Source organism: Lampris incognitus, chromosome 1 (assembly GCF_029633865.1).
Source record: "Lampris incognitus isolate fLamInc1 chromosome 1, fLamInc1.hap2, whole genome shotgun sequence".
NCBI lineage: Eukaryota > Metazoa > Chordata > Actinopteri > Lampriformes > Lampridae > Lampris > Lampris incognitus.
Window position 1 is genome coordinate 138606085 of NC_079211.1, and position 17395 is coordinate 138623479.

A 17395-nucleotide genomic window follows, 5' to 3' on the forward strand; every position below is an offset into this window, starting at 1 on the left:
TGAAGCAGAGGAGAAGTGAGACAGAGACAGGTCTGTCAACACCAGGATGTCTCGGCGGTCACGCCACCTGCACTCTGCACCTGGGCTCCTCACCCGCTGGGATTTTATACTGCTTTAAAGTCCTGATCTGGGGAAGACATCATGGCAAACACGAGCACTTATATGCACGCAAGCGTGCACACACACGCCCACCACGCACGCACGCAAACATGCACACACACACACACACACACACACACACACACACACACACAGACTAACAAGTAGAAGATGAGTCTAAAACTTCATTGAATGAGAGAGAGAGGAAGATATCTTGGCACCCCAAAGTTTTCGAACATGTGGTTCATTAGTCTCCATGTTCAACCTCCAGCGAGCTCCTCCAAAAAAATAGTTTCTGAGAGCTGCACACTGACACAACCAAAGCTCCCTATTAACTTACTCCCATCTTCATACTCATCATTCCTCTAACCCCCCGCTTCTTTCCCACCTCACCTAATCTAACTGTTTCTCCCACTCTCTCCTTCCTTTCCCTCCCTCTCCAGCCCACAGCCAGTCATTTAAGGATTGGTGCCTCTTCCGCTTCCGGAGAGAAGGGCCAATCTGGACCTCGGCTCCAAACCAAGAGCAGCAACAACTCAACTATTGCAGTTTCTTTTTAAATGTCCCCCGTCTTAAATGCTCTGCAAAAAAATGTCATTAACAATTTATGCCCTTGTAATTATGATATCCTCTCAAGAGAACAGCATCAACGCCAGGAAATTACCCACCCCCAAAATTTGATTGAAATTAATTTCTTAAAAAAAAACCCAGCAAACTGCATGATGGACAGAAAGCATAGCTATGTTTAGATGTTAACTTGCTTGTAGTAGGAGTATTTGAGCTATACCTTGCCAAAAAAAAAAAATCGTACATTTACAATAGAAAGGGAGCGAGAGAAACCGGGTCCGGACACGCAGTACCCAGTTCAAATGAACCGAAGTAGGCTGTCATTGCCAAGATTGCGGGACTCTGCACCAGAGAACCGAACAGACATGCCTGAATGACAACCCCTTAAAACAGCTGGACTCCATTTACACAACAAAGACCGAGAAAGAATTAATACACACATACAAAGACACAACCATGCATTACCATAAACACTGACATGTTCGAATTCACACACACACACACACACACACACACACACACACACACACACACACACACACACACACACACACACACACACACACACACACACACACACACCTGTGCACAGCAGGTCTGTCTGACCCCATTGACCCAAGGAAGGAGGGAAGAACAAAGGGAAAAAAAACCCAAAAAAGGCAAAAGTGAGGCAGAATAAGAGAGGGGGGCGGGTAGTTTGGTTTAAGGGCATGAAGGTAGGGGAGTTCCAGGGGCCCTATGCTGTTTCCAGACAGTCCCAGTGTAGACTGCAGACTTCAGACAGCTGAATCCCCGGAGCCCCCGGGGCAGCATGGAAGCCACAGATGTTCGCAGGGAGCTCAGATTAGAAAGTCAGGTTCGAGGAGAGAAGGAGTGGGAGGTAAAGGTGTATTGTGAGATGGAGAACAAGAAACAATAAAGCTCCCAGGTTTAATTCTTAGAGTTCCTGAAAACCGACAGAACAAGTCAGCAAAGATGTGCAGTATTTGAAATTGTTTTTTACTTACTGTTAAAAAAAAAAAAAAGGTAAAAAAGTAAATCAACAATGGCTTTTTTCCCCCTCTCATTTTAATACCGTTTGGAACAGTTTTTAGAAAAGACAACTATTTGACAAATACAGTAGAAGATAATGGATATAAACTCCATTGACGGTATTTGAAGCTTTGTGGTAAAAGTTAGCTAGTACACAACCTGAAAACTGTCTGGTAATTTGTGGTAATTGAGAATAGTCCATTATATACCAGTCTTTGGACATTCATTTAACTCACCGGGTGTAAAAATAGACTAGGGTTCACTAGAACGACCAAGGCTGTCATTTTGACCATTTTGTATTTTCAAAGTTTAATAACTTTGTGGGAAAAAAAAGAAGATACAGACCTGCCGCTCCCTGAATGCTCCTAAAATTGCATATTTTGCATTAAAATGAGTTTTAGATTAATTGTACAAAAAAAGTTACGATAAGCTCTACCTAAAACGACCATGAGCCATCAAAATGACACGTAATTTGCACGTGACCGTGCGCGCCCTGTCACTATTTATAACGTGTGTTGGTCGTGTCATTTCCTTCGTGAAGTTCATTGCTCTGTCCTACAAACACACTAGCATTCTCCAGTGCAGAGAAATAGTCTGAACTAAATTATTGCCAACATATCTGGTTACAGACGCACCATGACTACCACTGAGGCGTTGCAGTATTTACAGGCGTTGGACAGCAGCCATGTTAAATTATTTGAAAAATAGTATTAAAAGTTGTTAAAATTTTAATTTTGGTGTCAGTCATTTCCTAACAGACATACTAACATATGCAATGCATGAATATCTCAATTGGGTATTAATCTTGACAGAATATAGAGTTAAAAACCAGCGGTCATTTTGAACGCCCATGGTCGTTTTAGGTAGGAGTGAAGTCCCGGTCGTTCTAGAGCTCTATGTATTACAGCTGCAAGTAATTATTCAGATTTAACCTCACAGAATGGTTTTGGGATGACAGACATTGCCTATGGTTGTGGAATGATTTAGAATACCAAATTTGACTAAAATCAATTAAAAAAATGCTGCCGGGAATCATAGGATGACACAGTACATTTAACCTCATAACAGTTTTGGTTAACAGGTGAAGTTTACCTGGTAGACTGTTTTAGGACCAGTATGGGGACACTTTACCTCATAAAAGGGTTTCGGGTCCATCCAGTGATGGCTTTCTGCATCATGAAGGATGCTGGTTGAACAAACCCGGACACAGTAGCCCGTCAGCTGGTCTCTCAAGGCCTCTGTCATCTCTTGATACTTCTGGATGGGCAGAAGGGTCAGGGGTCTGGGCAAGCAGGCAGAAAGCAAACCTTATGGTTGATATAGGGTAAAAAAAAAGTTCAGAATAAAGAAATTGCACAACAGTGCCACGAGTTCGAGTGGGAATAATATATTTAGGATGCACAATTGCCTTTATGCAGGAAGCCATCATGCAACAGTGGGGTAAATGATGAGATGAAAGAATAGATGCTTTATCTTAAAGTTCAGTGTGACATTTAATATCCCTTCGGTAGACCTTTATGTTGATACTTTCCAGAAAGAGCCAGTAGTTTAACAGGGGTGCCGGCAGTTTAAGACCAGGGAATTGGTGATTGTGGAGCGAGGGAAGTGGTTTATGACTGAAGGGGTCACAGTGCAGGTGCAGGTGGAGGGGAGCGGGGGCGGGGGGACAGAGGTGGGGCAATAGGGGCAATGAGGGCAGAAAGAGCACCAGGGATACCTTGAGAGCAGATCTACGGAGAGCAGAGGTTAAAGTGGTATTATGGGGTAGATAAAGTCAGCAGATGTAGACACAATGTGGATGTGATTACCAAATGCCAATCATCTATATTGCACTTCAAGGATCCGTCCTCCTTCAAAACAAAAAGTTCCTATGAATTTCAAACTTTTTGTCATTTTCCTTCTTCTTCTCTAACGCTGACACAAAGTTTGGCGAGCTTTCTGGTTATCTCTCTCTGAACCACACCCTCTTTGATTGTCCTTGCTCACCTTTGGGGCTTTTGTTGGTCAGGGGCCATCTGCTTTTCAATAAAGCCACCCATTACACAGCATAGGGCAGCCAGTCAGTATCACTCACACAGACATTCATTGGTTTTTACGGCTCAATTATCATGTTTTAGTGCCTCTGGCAAAGCAGCCACAATTTCACTGACTCAAAAATGACACAAGCAACTATAAATTCAACAAATAACATAGCTGGGGAAAAAAATCAGGCATTTTCGTTGTTCCTTTTGTGTTTTGGAAAGTGTAAATCTTTGTATTCATAGACGGCAACATTTTGTAAATTAACAATAGGCTGTCAGAGGGATCATGAAAATTGAATAAATTATGAATATTAAGAAATGTAGGGAGTTGCAAATGTGATTTTCTATTACGTTTGAGATACACAAAGTCACATGTCCAAATATACATTCCAAGAGGCAAAGGAAACTAAAACACCCACATGCATAATGTCGTCCCCCCCCTCCCAAAACCCTTTGGCAACAGCAACAGATGCACACACGCACACGTACACACACACACACACACACACACACACACACATACACACACAAGCCACTTACACTCTAGCCCCAGTAGCTGTTGAATTCCACAGCCTGGCATGATAGTGCTCCAGCTTTTGTTGCACATAAATACAGGTTGCAAGTAGAGCCGGCAGGTTCTTGAAGGGGGCAGTGGATGGCACCTCCAGTGCCCTCTCCTCCAGACGGACCAGCATGGAAGTTGTTACTTTGGCGCACACGTCCACAAAGTTCGATCGCACCTCCAGGAGTGGGCCATCCCTGCAGGCTAATGCCAAGGGCAGCAGAGCGTCCACCTCTGCCATGATGACGCCACAGAACTGAACGGGGAAAGAAGAGATAAGACAGGTAATTACAAGATGTTGTTAACAGAGAGGAAATCATTGCATAACGGTGATGGAGAAAACATGAAAAAGGAGATCTTACTGGTTGTAAACAATAGGAAGTTGGTGAAGAGCAATCAGAGGGTCAAGGGTCTTATAGTGAGTAGAGTAAATTATTGGTCTATTTTCTCAAAGAGACTATTAAAACAGAAAAGCAAAATCTGATGCTGCTGAAAACAAATCAGAAATAAGTATTATTTGCAACCCCAGACACCTTTGGCCTTTGCAAAAGCAAAAGAAAGTCTCAAGAATTCTGGTGTTACAAAACTTTATCATGGCTGACACTCAGCCTTTGTCAGGTTTTGTCTAACTTCATCTATGATAATTTCACATCCCTTTCCCCCCCCCCCCAAGGTTGTCCCTTGTCTCCGATTCTGCTTGTGATATTAATGGAAAGGATCTCAAGGCACAGCTAAGGTGAGGAGTGTGTCCGTTTTGGGAAACTCAGAATTGCATCTCTGCTCTTTGCAGATGATGTGGTTTTGTTGGCTTCATCAGAACATGACCTCCGGTGTGCACTGGGGTGGTTTGCAGCTGAGTGTGAAATGGCCGGGATGAGAGGCAGCACCTCCAAGTCTGAGGCCATGGTTCTCTAACGGAAAATGGTGGCTTGCTCCCTCCGGGTTGGGGATGAGTTGTTGCCTCAAGTGAAGGAGTTCAAGTATCTCAGGGTCTTGTTCAAAGGTGAGGGTAGGATGGAGCGGGAGATTGACAGACGGATTGGTGCAGCATCAGCAGTAATGCAGATGTTGTACTGGACTGTTGTGGTGAAGAGGGAGCTGAGCCAGAAGGCAAAGCTCCCAATTTACCAGTCAATCTTCGTTCCAACCCTCACCTATGGTCATGAGCTTTGGGTAGTGACCGAAAGGGTGAGATCACGGATACAAGTGGCTGAAATGAGTTTCCTCTGTAGGGTGTCTGGGCTCAGCCTTAGAGATAGGGTGAGGAGCTCGGACATCCGGAGGGAGCTCGGAGTAGAGCCACTGCTCCTTCGCGTCAAAAGGAGCTGGTTGAGGTGGTTCGGGCATCTGATTAGGATGCCTCCTGGGCGCCGTCCTTTGGAGGTTTTCCGGGTAAGTCCAACTGGGAGGAGTCCCCAGGGTAGACCCAGAACTCGCTGGAGGGACTAAATGTCCAATCTGGCCTGGGAATACCTTGGGATTCCCCAGGAGGAGCTGGAGGGTGTTGCTGGGGAAAGGGGCGTCTGGAGTGCCCTACTTAGCTTGCTGCCACCGCGACCCGACCCCGGAGAAGCGGCTGATGATGAAATGAGATGAGATGAGATGAGATGAGATAAGCTATGATACACACTAAAAAAGTGGTTATCTTAACTTTCATTTGAGGATGATTTCCAAAGTTTAACTTTTTTTAAATCATTTAGTAATCCAGGAAAATTCATCCATGTTTTTATCTGCTTGTGTTTTTCAATATTATCCAAAATGCAACAGCTAGGGTTTTAACCAGTGCAAACAACTGTAATCATGTGTAACTCTGATATGTCTTCACTTGTTACCTTTGAAGTTTAAAATCGATTTTAAGATTACACTGAAGCCCCAAGCATGACTCTGAAAAGCACCCCCTGCTCATTACTTTACCCCAACGGGCGTACACATTGACCAGGCTTTCTCCCTATTCTCTGTGGACCTCTGCACTGTGCCCACCTGCTGCACCGTAAGTATTATTAGTTACAAGCTCAAGATCACATGCCTAAGCGACTACAGACCGTTTTCATGGACTATGTGGTTCTTAAGACCTCCCCCTGCAGGCTGATGGATGACGCGGTCAACTTGGTCCTGCACTTCACTTTGAACAAAAAGGCACAGCATACACGGCTGCTCTGTCACTAGGAGCAGGCAAACCACAAGGCTATAGACTCTCCGCTGTAGTCCTCACAACAACGGCCCCAAGTCTGCTGAGGAGGCAACACGGGCTGGTTTCATGCATTGGCCATGAGTCAGCACACAGTCAGAGTCGAACACTTGGTTTCCTGAGGCAGTCACCACAGCCTGCAGTGTAATGCTCTGAAGATGGTGGAGATGATTGATGGTAGCCTTCAGGAAAACCCCGTTCATGGAATATGGCGCATTGATCATCCAGTCAGTGAAAAGGATTATCGGTTGCAAATGCTAAACTGTAAACTGCCACTTGCAAGTGCGTGGACAACATCTTTGCTAACCCCCACACAGCCTGGTCACCACATATCTGGAGGGACTCCAAACAATCGGCACCTCTGGCCCTCATCAACAAATAGACACCATCCCCCTATACCTCTCTTTATCTTTCTCCTTTTCTCACTGCCCCTCTTCAGCATCATGGACATTGGCACTCTGCTGTTAGTATCTGTCCAATGTATACTGTAATTATAAACAATATATCTATGAAATGCTTGATAAGTCAATATATGTGAAGTTGAAATGTACCCAAAAACACTATTTAAGCACTGCAGGTAAAAGTTTTGTTTCAATATGAAATATAACATTTTAATTTATAAATGATTAAAACATCACAGATGTTTAACTTGACTGCAGGGTATTTGGGAAAATAAAATGTTTCATTTAGCTAGCACTGCAGGCAACTGGATGTCTGAAACCTCTTCTTTTTTATTCTTTTTGACAACCTGGGAATCGGTAGGAATCTGAGAAGCACACTGTTACACATACATGTTAACATCTATACACAACTGCGCGCGCGCACGCACGCACGCACGCACGCACGCACGCACGCACGCACGCACGCACGCACACACACACACACACACACACACACACACACACACACACACACACACACACACACACACACACACACACACACCCCACGGGTACAACCTGACTCATGTGTTTCTTATTGACAGCAAATTCAGAATAATGAGAAAGGATCAGGGAGGTACCGGAGTCTCATATGTGTGTGAGTTCAGCCCCAAATTTACACACCCTTACGTTTGAATTACGAGTCAGGCTGATTCAAAAGGCATAAAACACAGTCAGGAACAACGATATAGTATTCCCCTGACTCCAAAAGGCGCTACCAAGCTAGGTCAGTAGGAGGAAAAGATCAGAATCTCCTCCTTTTTTCTCCATCATAACGCGGCAAACTCAATAGCTTTATCAATCAATCAGTCATCCATTCACGTTGTGAATATTGACTCAACAAAGAGTAATTCTAAACTCACACACTCCATTACTTGACGTACTGTAGAGGCTTGCCAGGATGTTCGACATTCTGTCAGATCCTCCTTTGTATGTTTGGACACGATTGACAATTTCACAATCTCTTTATACTATTTTCTCCATAAGGGCCTCCATTGGGGCTAAAAAGGCCTGGGAACAGTGGCCGTTTGGACAATTAAGTCAATATCTGACTGCATGTAGTCATTAGGAGCTAAGCTGTGTGTGTGTGTGTGTGAGAGAGAGGGAGGGAGAGAGAGAGAGAGAGCGAGAGAGAGAGAGAGAGAGAGAGAGAGAGAGAGAGAGAGAGAGAGAGAGAGAGAGAGAGAGAGCGAGCTAAGGGCGATCTGTGCAGACACAGAGAGACACAACACTCTATATCACTCAAGGTGATCTGGCGGCCCGAGAAGTAAGAGAGAGATATAAATGCTTTCTCTCTATCATACCGTATTCACACTCACACTCACACACACACGCACACGCACACACATGCTCACACACATAGCATGCTCTCACTGAATGGCATTCAATGAGATGTACACAAAGACAAACGAACACACACACACACTCATCCATCCATGTTGAGGTCTGACTGAAACATTAACTAGCACAGATCAAAGCCCTGGACCCACCAGGACTACTGCAGCATGATGAGTAAGATGGTATAAAGTTTTTAAGTGCTAGGGAGGCCTGTTTGTGCATAGAATTCAGAATATCCATGACACATACGTAAACTAATACTGAACAGAGCTGGCAGGGGCCTCGATGAAGATGGCATACAGAAAATGCATGTCTGCAACTCTTAGTCAGCTGTCATTGGGGTTAGATGAACCGAAGACCAGAAAGGACCCTCGATCCCAAGTAATGACTGCAAAATTCAACCAGCTGCAGGAGGGTGTGTGCCATTATATCTGTGGTGCATGCTAAATTACCACAGTGCTCATGAGCCTAATTTAAGTCTTAATTGATTTGGTGCTGCTTTGTAGCTGACCCAGCAACCTAAGCTCTATGATCATAAAATCTGTACATGGTTATACAGCCATCCATCCATCCATTATCCAAACCGCTTATCCTGCTCTCAGGGTCACGGGGATGCTGGAGCCTATCCCAGCAGTCACTGGGCGGCAGGCGAGGAGACACCCTGGACAGACCGCCAGGCCATCACAGAGCCGACACACATTCACACCTCTGGACAATTTAGTATGGCTGATTCACCTGCATGCCTTTGGACTGTGGGAGGAAACCGGAGCACCCGGAGGAAACCCACGCAGACACGGGGAGAACCTGCAAACTCCACACAGAGGATGACCCCGGGATGACCCCCAAGGTTGGACTACCCCGGGGCTCAAACCCAGGACCTTCTTGCTGTGAGGTGACTGCACTAACCACTGCGCCAGCGTGCCTGGTTATACACCTATAGCTCAAAACAAAAGGTACATTCTGATCACTATTATAGCTTACAATATGAAGATGTGCTCTATTTGGGTAGTAAACACACACCTCTGTTGTAAGAATCACTTACATTGATTGGCGTAAAGTGTTATATCTACAAATAATATGCTAACTGATGGGAGAATAGGTCACAAACAATGACCTGCACAAAAATCTGTATGAATGAGGAATTACCTGTCATTCAATATCACCTTACCGACAACAACGGCAGCACACCCCTCAACTATTCTGATGGACATGGGGCACCATTGCCTATGGTAATGTAGTCAGTGAAGTGGGCTCGTGCAGGAAAAAAAAGCGAAGGGTTGAGGTATGAACACATGAATGTAAATGAATGAAATATTGATCCAACATAATGTCTTTGAACTGCCCATATTTAATGCTCAGGTCTTGTATAGTAATTTGCTCTCTGCTCAAACACTGCTGTCAAAAAAAGGAAGAAAAAAAAAGGATAGAGGAAAAAAATATGATATCCAATGTGCTTGGTCTTGGACGCCTCTCTGGCTGGGTACTATTGAATGCAAATGCATGCATGTATAACCTTTGGGTTGAAAGGCTCTCATCTTTGAAGCATTGACCTACACATAAATATGTTGTACAGGTCCTGAGCGCAGACAAATTCTGACACTCGTTAGCAACGAGAGCCACAAATACTGTCAGTGTAAAAGGGCTGGAGGAGCGGGGCAGGGGGGGGGGCATGTAGAGAGGCGATGATAAGGATATGTCGAGAGTATGGTCCGGAGGGGAGTAGGAGGTAGGAGAGGAGAGGAAGTCAGACAAAAGTGAATTAGAGGGAGTGATGGGTAGTTTGACGAGGTCAAGTCGGGAAAGGCGGTGGTAGAAGTAAATTGGGGAGGAAACGAGAAGTGGGAGCAAATGAAGAAGAGAAAAAAAAGACAACGTGATGCCGCTCAAACTGAAAAAAAAAGGATGTAGTGCTCCAAACCCCCAAAAGTTGAAGAGGCTTTGTAGAGTGAGACTCTAAGTCAGTTCTCACATCAGAGACGGCTTCCGGCCCCCCCCGAGAATTGACTGGTCATGGAACCAAAGTCAATCTTGGTGTTTACTCCAACACTCCCTGCCTATTCCCAGGCCCTCTCTTCTTATCTGTCTCTTGTGCGCCATCTCTCCTTTTTATCCCGCTTTCCTCTCTGCCCTTTTTGTATCTCCCTCTCACCCTGCTTCTGTACACTCTCTACCCTTCCCCCCACCCCTCTCCGGCTCCTTCTCTTTCTCTGTCTTTCCTTACTTCTTCCTCCTCTCTCGGGGGTGTTTCCTTCCCCGTTAAATTCTGTGGGGGGTAATTATATATAGTATATATAGTTGCTAACTGCTAGCCCATGTGCTAACTCTAGCCTATGCAGACCGGCAGTTCCAACAGTCACCCCGACATTCACTCTCTTGGACAGTGAATTTTTTTTGTTTTTTTGTTGATATGTTGGATATGTGTTTTGTAGTTGTTCTTTTTTGGGGAGCGGGGATCCCCCCCCCTTTTTTTTTCTGCCCAATTGTATCCGGCCAATTACCCCACTCTTCCGAGCCATCCCAGTCACTGCTCCACCCAACATAGCGTGTGGGAGGATCACACTATCCCCCCCAGTCCCCCCCCAAACAGGCACCCCCGACTGACCAGAGGAGGCGCTAGTGCACCGCCCAGGACACATACCCACATCCGGCTTCCCACCCACAGATACAACCAATTGTGTCTGTAGGGACGCCGACCAAGCCAGAGGTAACACGTGGATTTGAACCAGCAATCCCCATGTTGGTAGGCAGTGGACTAGACCGCCACGCTACCCAGATGCCCTTTTTTGTAGTTTTTTTTTGTAGTTTGGGTAAGTTTGGATGTGTTTTTGTCTTTGTGTTGCACTGCTGTGGGCTGGGGGAAACGATATGTCATTTCACTTCATATATGCAAGAGCATGAAATGAAATGACAAATAAATTTTCCTGATTCCCGAGTTTTTCCCCAGGGCCAGACTGGTCCTGGGCATTAACTCTGCCCTGCCGTAACCACTGAGACCCTCTCCTGCAGGGAGTGCTCTGTACCTGCTCCTGTAAACCCATTAGTATCTCTGGGTCTGGGTGAGGTGTGAAGCCCTACATTGTTTAGCAAACACAAATGAATGGTAATACAGGAGAAATTTGAATTGCAAACTGGTACACGTAAAATGTAACACAATATATACACTTAAGATTACTACACCGAAGTGTGTGTGTGAGCACAGGCAAAATAAGTGTGTAAAAATCCAGTAAATATGTGAACAACAGACAAAAGACATGCAAGTTTTATAAAGGACAGGAAGTTGTGTGTGTGTGTGTGTTTGTATAGAAAGTGAGGGGGAAGTTTTCGGTGACTAACAGTCGATGAATTGGAAAGACTTGGAAAGTGAAGAGAGAGAACAATTGGAAAGAGCAAATGGGATGAAGAGAAGACGTAGCAGCAACGCGTGCAAGGCAGACAGAAAGAAAAGCAGTTTGAGAAAAAGAAAGGATGAATAGAGAGCGAGTGATGACAGAGACGAGTATTTCCAGTATTTCAGTTCAACACCTGGGAGTAGTGACTGACAAGGGACTAGTTCGAGGAGAAGGGAGTACACACATAAAAATAGAAAAAGTTAAAGAAATGTACACACATGCACACAAGCAGGCTTGCATTCACACACACACACACACACACACACACACACACACACACACACACACACACACACCTCCATACCAAGCCCAACTCCCATTCAAACAAATGTCATATTTCTACATCTGGGACAACCTCAGCAACCATCGTGGGCGTCTCCCTGTCTGAACAAGGGTGGGAGGAATCTCCTATGAGGGCATCGCTGCTGATGCTGATGGGTGCATGTCCAGCTGTAGTACTCAAGGAGATGAGGGTGCCTCCAGAAGCATGTAGGACCTCCTCGTGCTGTAGACTCTTGGTGCAGACATCGTCGAGCACCACTTTAACACAGTGGGCCATCTGAGGGACCAGCCCTCGAAACGCTGACCTCCAGTCAAAATGAACAGCCAGCACCTGTGAACCACAGACAGAGGAGCAGACTATTACGTGTGTGAATAATGATGTAATGTTGACTTTGTCATGGCACCTGCTGTTTTTTTGCATCTGTGTAAAACGAAAAGAGGCCAGAAATTGGATTACATATTCCAGGGGTGGTCAATAGCTGGGGTTCGCTCTTGTTATACATAAAGTTGAAATTAGCTTCATAAAGTAATTTACATATTTCACCAGAGAACAATAATGACATAACAATGTTTTCGTCTCACCTCTGGAGTACGGAGGAGTGTTTCAGATGTGATCTTACTGCCATCCACGGTAGGAGTCACGGGCGAGTCCTCTCTGGTCTTTTTCAATATACCTAAATAATTAAATGTTTATTGTTTCAACGTTAATCTTATAATCCATCTATCCATTATCCAAGCCACTTATCCCAACCGGGGTCGCGGGGATGCTGGAGCTTATCCCAGCAGTCATTGGGCAGCAGGCGGGGAGACACCCTGGACAGGCTGCCAGGCCATCACAGCCCCCCCCCACACACACACACACATTCCCACCTAGGGACGATTTAGTATGGCCGATTCACCTGAACTACGTGTCTTTAGGCTGTGGGAGGAAACCTACACAGACACGGGGAGAACATGCAAACTCCACGCAGAGGACGATCCGGGACAACCCCCAAGATTGGACTACCCCGGGGCAGGGGCTCGAACCCAGGACCTTCTTGTTGTGAGTCAACCGCGCTAACCACTGCGCCACTGTGCCGCCTAATCTAATTATATATCTTGGAGAAAAAAACCCCAATAAAATACTGCAATACAATAGTAGAAATCTGCTGGAAAATATTTAAATGCAATGCTGCAAAGCTTAGATGAACACAGAGAAACCAAGAGTTCATGAACTTTAGCCCATGAAAGAGACCTGCATCGGAGATAAACGTGAGAATTATGAAAAGCTGTGTGGTTGCCTATAGCATCTTTCAGAGCTATGAATTATTTAACACAGACATTTCCATAATGCTAAATATATATGTTATGCACTGAAGGCCCAAACGGACGGCCAACGCAGTCACATAAAAGCATCTGCTTATAATTCAGACTAAGTTGTGGGTCATATTTCTCCCAATCTCCCCCTATTACCCCAAATCAGACAAAGTGACCAGAAAATAACTGAACATGACTCACGGGGAGCGGTAATAGGCAGTCAATGCTAACAGCGTGGGCTTTGCGAGTTTAAATACAGCGCTTGGATTTGATGTGAACCCAGATAGTGTCAGCCATATATGGGGTAATCCTTTCAGGTCAGTGGGGCTGTTGATGTATGTGTGTGCGTGTGTGTGTGGGTGGGTGGTGCTTATGGGAGTGGCGGGGGATAAAAACGGCTGCACGAGAAGGGCTGGAATTAAAAAGGCACAAACATCAAGGCCGCGGTTCTCTAATCAGGGGAAGAGTGAGACCCCAGGCGAGGCAATTTAACTGAACAAGACCACGCGGAACGGAGGAGGGAGGAAGCAGCAGCCATGTCACTTTTTGACCTTTAAGCCCATCTGATGAATTTCTGGTAATTAAGTCGTTTGATTGCTTGGAATTAATGATTTGGATAACTGCCCTTTAAAGGCTGTTTACCGCTCTGTAAATCGAGCCTTTTCTGCAAGTCTTGTTTTTGTAAATGTAACCTTTATGGAAATTAGTCTACGCATCAAAAGCTTTCATTTAACTTGTCTGCAGCAGCAGTTTAAAGCTGGGGGAAGAGAGGGCTACTAAAGGCTTATATAACACTCGAGATAATTCCCTGTTAAAATAACACTTCTTCTGATGTACATAACTCACAACTCGTGCATAACTCACAAGTCTGCTGAAGTTGGTTGAGGCAGTCTGCAGAGCTGCCTGATGTAAGGAAGAACAACTATTTCAGTGTGCATGGGTGTGTGTCTGTGTGTTTGTGTGTGTGCGCGTGTGGACACACGTGTCAGGCTGTGATTCAGTTATGAGTGACATCATGATGGTTGAGTGTGCCTCAATGGGGCCAGAGGTACCTTTCACACAGGGAGTCTCCCCAGCAGGTCTGATTAAAGCAACGTTAACAGCCAGCTCTTCCACGCTGCTTTCAAGCCCGAGCAGGGTGCAGACGAGCTGGGTAAGCGCCCCCAGCTGGTGGGAGGTCAAATTGAAGCTCCTGGCTTTCTTGGGAAGCTCCATTGGTGCTGTGTGTAGATTTGAGTGGGAGGAAAAAAATCGAAGACAAAGAGTTAAAAAGAGTTAAAAAAAAAAAGAAGAAAGATGGAAAGACAAATCAAAGTAAAGAAATGTGGAGAGAAATTAAGGAAATACTGTATATATTTGAATATGGATGACAGCGTGCATGCTGCATGCTTTTGAAAGAGAAATGAGAGAGAAAGAGAGAGACAGAGAGATGCATCATAGTCTACATTTCAGTCAAGCACTGAATGATTTCATGGACCCGGGTTTTCGACTTAACCTCAAAACCTGCACACACTCACCAGGAAACACCCTCTCCACAACCCCTGTGGAGCGCGACACCTCTTATAAATACCAACCCATTCAACATTTTCCCAATACGGAGCACAAACAAGCAGGAGGGGAAAAAATATGCAAAACTTCCCCCAGAAGTCTCACACACACACACACACACACACACACACACACACACACATCTCCCTTTCTCAAAGCACAAAACTTTTCTCCCCCTAACCCGCCAATGACCCCCTCGGCAAATATGGATTTCCCATTTTGGAGGCTGCCAAAGCCATCACCCGGGGGATGTTCCGCATTAAGCCGGAGAATGGGCGGCCAGGAGATGCGTTGCTGTACTCCCAGACACATGCACAAATACTTTTGTGTGTCCGCTTAAATGAGCTCCTCCGCTGCAAAGGCATTTGGGAATGGATCAGCTCGGCATTAGCGGTGTTTCTGAAAGCCCGGAGATGATTGAGCGTTCAGAGGCAAAGAAAGAAGAAGGGGTCTCTTTTTTTCTAATAATTTTGGCATTATTGCCTCTGGATCTTAATGTAATTTTGCCATATTGTTAAAGAAAATCTGACAATGTGAGGCCAGTCCCCTGGAACGCCTGCTTAATCATGCATGAGTCTCAACTCTGTGTGTGTGTGTGTGTGTGTGCGTGCGTGCATGTGTGCATGTGTGCGTGCATGCGTGTGTGCATGTGATGCAGGAAGTTAAAAATAACTTTTTTTCGAGGACTCTTTCACCTACCTGTACATTTGCACATGTCAGTCTTGCTGCATAATTTCCAGCATGCTACCCAGACCCTGCAGTCACCTTGGAATACATTCTGGCCTCCAACTTGTGTTTACATTTGTAAGTGTGCATACTATGTATATATTTATGTGTACGAGTACATGTGTGCACGTTTGAGACCGCATGTCGAGGAGCATAGCATTTGTATATGTGTGTGTGTGTAATTAAGCTGCGTGGGCCCACAGCTCGGCGGCTCCTCAGTAAAGGGGTCCGGTGGGAGCCCACGCCAAAGTGAATGCCTTACACTCCGTGTGCACATGCGTGACCCATCTGACACACACGTGCCCGCCTCCTTCTACAGCTCGCACATTATTCACACGTACACCACCAATCATCCTTATTTCCGAAGCCACCAACAAATCCACACAGAGGTTTCCGTGCCTTGACACAAGGGAGGGGGGGGTAAAAGAAAGTTGTCAGACATCCGGGTACTGCAGCGGTCTATTGCGTTGCTTACCAACACGGGGATCGCCGGTTCGAATCCCCGTGTTACCTCCGGCTCGGTCGGGCGTCCCCCTACAGACACAATTGGCCCTGTCTGCGGGCGGGAAACCGGATGTGGGTATGTGTCCTGGTCACTGCACTAGCGCCTCCTCTGGTCGGTCAGGGCGCCTGTTCGGGGGGGGGGGGACTGGGGGGAATAGTGCAATCTTTCCACGCGCTACGTCCTCCACATGTATTGGAGGAGGCATGTGATAACTGCAGCCCTCCTCGGATCGGCGGAGGGGGTGGAGCAGTGACCGGGATGGCTTGGAAAAGTGGGGTAATAGGACGGGTACAACTGGGGGAAAAAAGAGGGGGAAAAAAGCCACAAAAAAAAAGAAGAAAGTTGTCAACAACTCGGGTAAACCATCTAGAAGGTAACATTAGAGGGGGAGACGCTGAATACTACCACTTCTGAATACTACCACTACTGAATACTACCACTTCTGAATACTACCACTGCTGCATACAACCACTACTGAATACTACCACTGCTGAATACAACTACCACCTCTGCAACCCAGCTCATCTCCTTAATGTTCTGTGGGGCGTTCATTTGAGCAAAGCATCCCCTTGAAGCACCACTTCTTCATCTGACCGCTTCTTCCATAGCTTCCTCTTTATATCTCTTTCTTTACAATCCCTTTCCCCGTGTCATTCCCCTACCCATTACCCCATTACGGCTTCCTTCTCTGACTGACACAATAGGTCTTAGAACATGACCTTGAGGTTTAGCCGTGCTCTCTCCGAACCTTTCGTCTAGCCCCACAGCCCACGTTATATAGGTATTTATAACCCTCTCCCCAGCAAAATAGCCCTATAGCCATAGCAGCGTAGTACAGGGCCATCTAAACCTCATTATACCTTTGTCACAACAGGGAAGCCAAATGGAGGCTCTCGTAGATGGTTGATGGAAAGGGTGTGCTTAAAAGCACCCAGGTGTGTCATACAGCATGGTCCATAGCATGTCCCATAGAACAGGATGAGGGGAGGTGCTAACGGCCAACCCGGGTTGAACCAAAGGTCAACGGAAGGAGAATCAATAATGGAAGGCTGGCGCTGAAAGCAGAGCAGCTTCTTCTTCAAAATAGACCTCATCATCATTTCTGCTTGAATGTGTTGAGCTTTAACGTTATCTCCATACATAACAATGGACAAAATGAAAGCGTTCGCAGCGTGTGACTTGTGGATTTAGCATCGCTTTAGTTAGAAAATGAGTGGCGTTGGATAGTTATTAGGAGCCGAGAAAAGGGATTTAGGGAGAAAGCTACTTCGTATGAAATTATGAGGTCATACTAATCAAGATAATTACACTCAGTAACATTCGGGCGGCAACTCTTGAAGCATTATGTATCATGGTCAACCTCATACAAGTCAATGCAAACAAATATCCCGAGTTCAAAATA

The 17395-nt window shown here is 45.6% G+C and overlaps 1 protein-coding gene across 1 annotated transcript in view; it reads right to left on the reverse strand.

The window, feature by feature from the left end:
- Nucleotides 1–17395, reverse strand: part of kiaa0825 (KIAA0825 ortholog) — a 67827-nt gene that overhangs the window by 30549 nt on the left and 19883 nt on the right. The window contains exons 6-10 of the mRNA XM_056294183.1: nucleotides 14267–14434; nucleotides 12501–12592; nucleotides 11992–12249; nucleotides 4260–4537; nucleotides 2830–2980 (exon numbers count right to left, since the gene is read on the reverse strand). Coding sequence (XP_056150158.1) covers nucleotides 2830–2980; nucleotides 4260–4537; nucleotides 11992–12249; nucleotides 12501–12592; nucleotides 14267–14434 — 947 coding nt within the window. The remainder of the gene's footprint in view (nucleotides 1–2829; nucleotides 2981–4259; nucleotides 4538–11991; nucleotides 12250–12500; nucleotides 12593–14266; nucleotides 14435–17395) is intronic.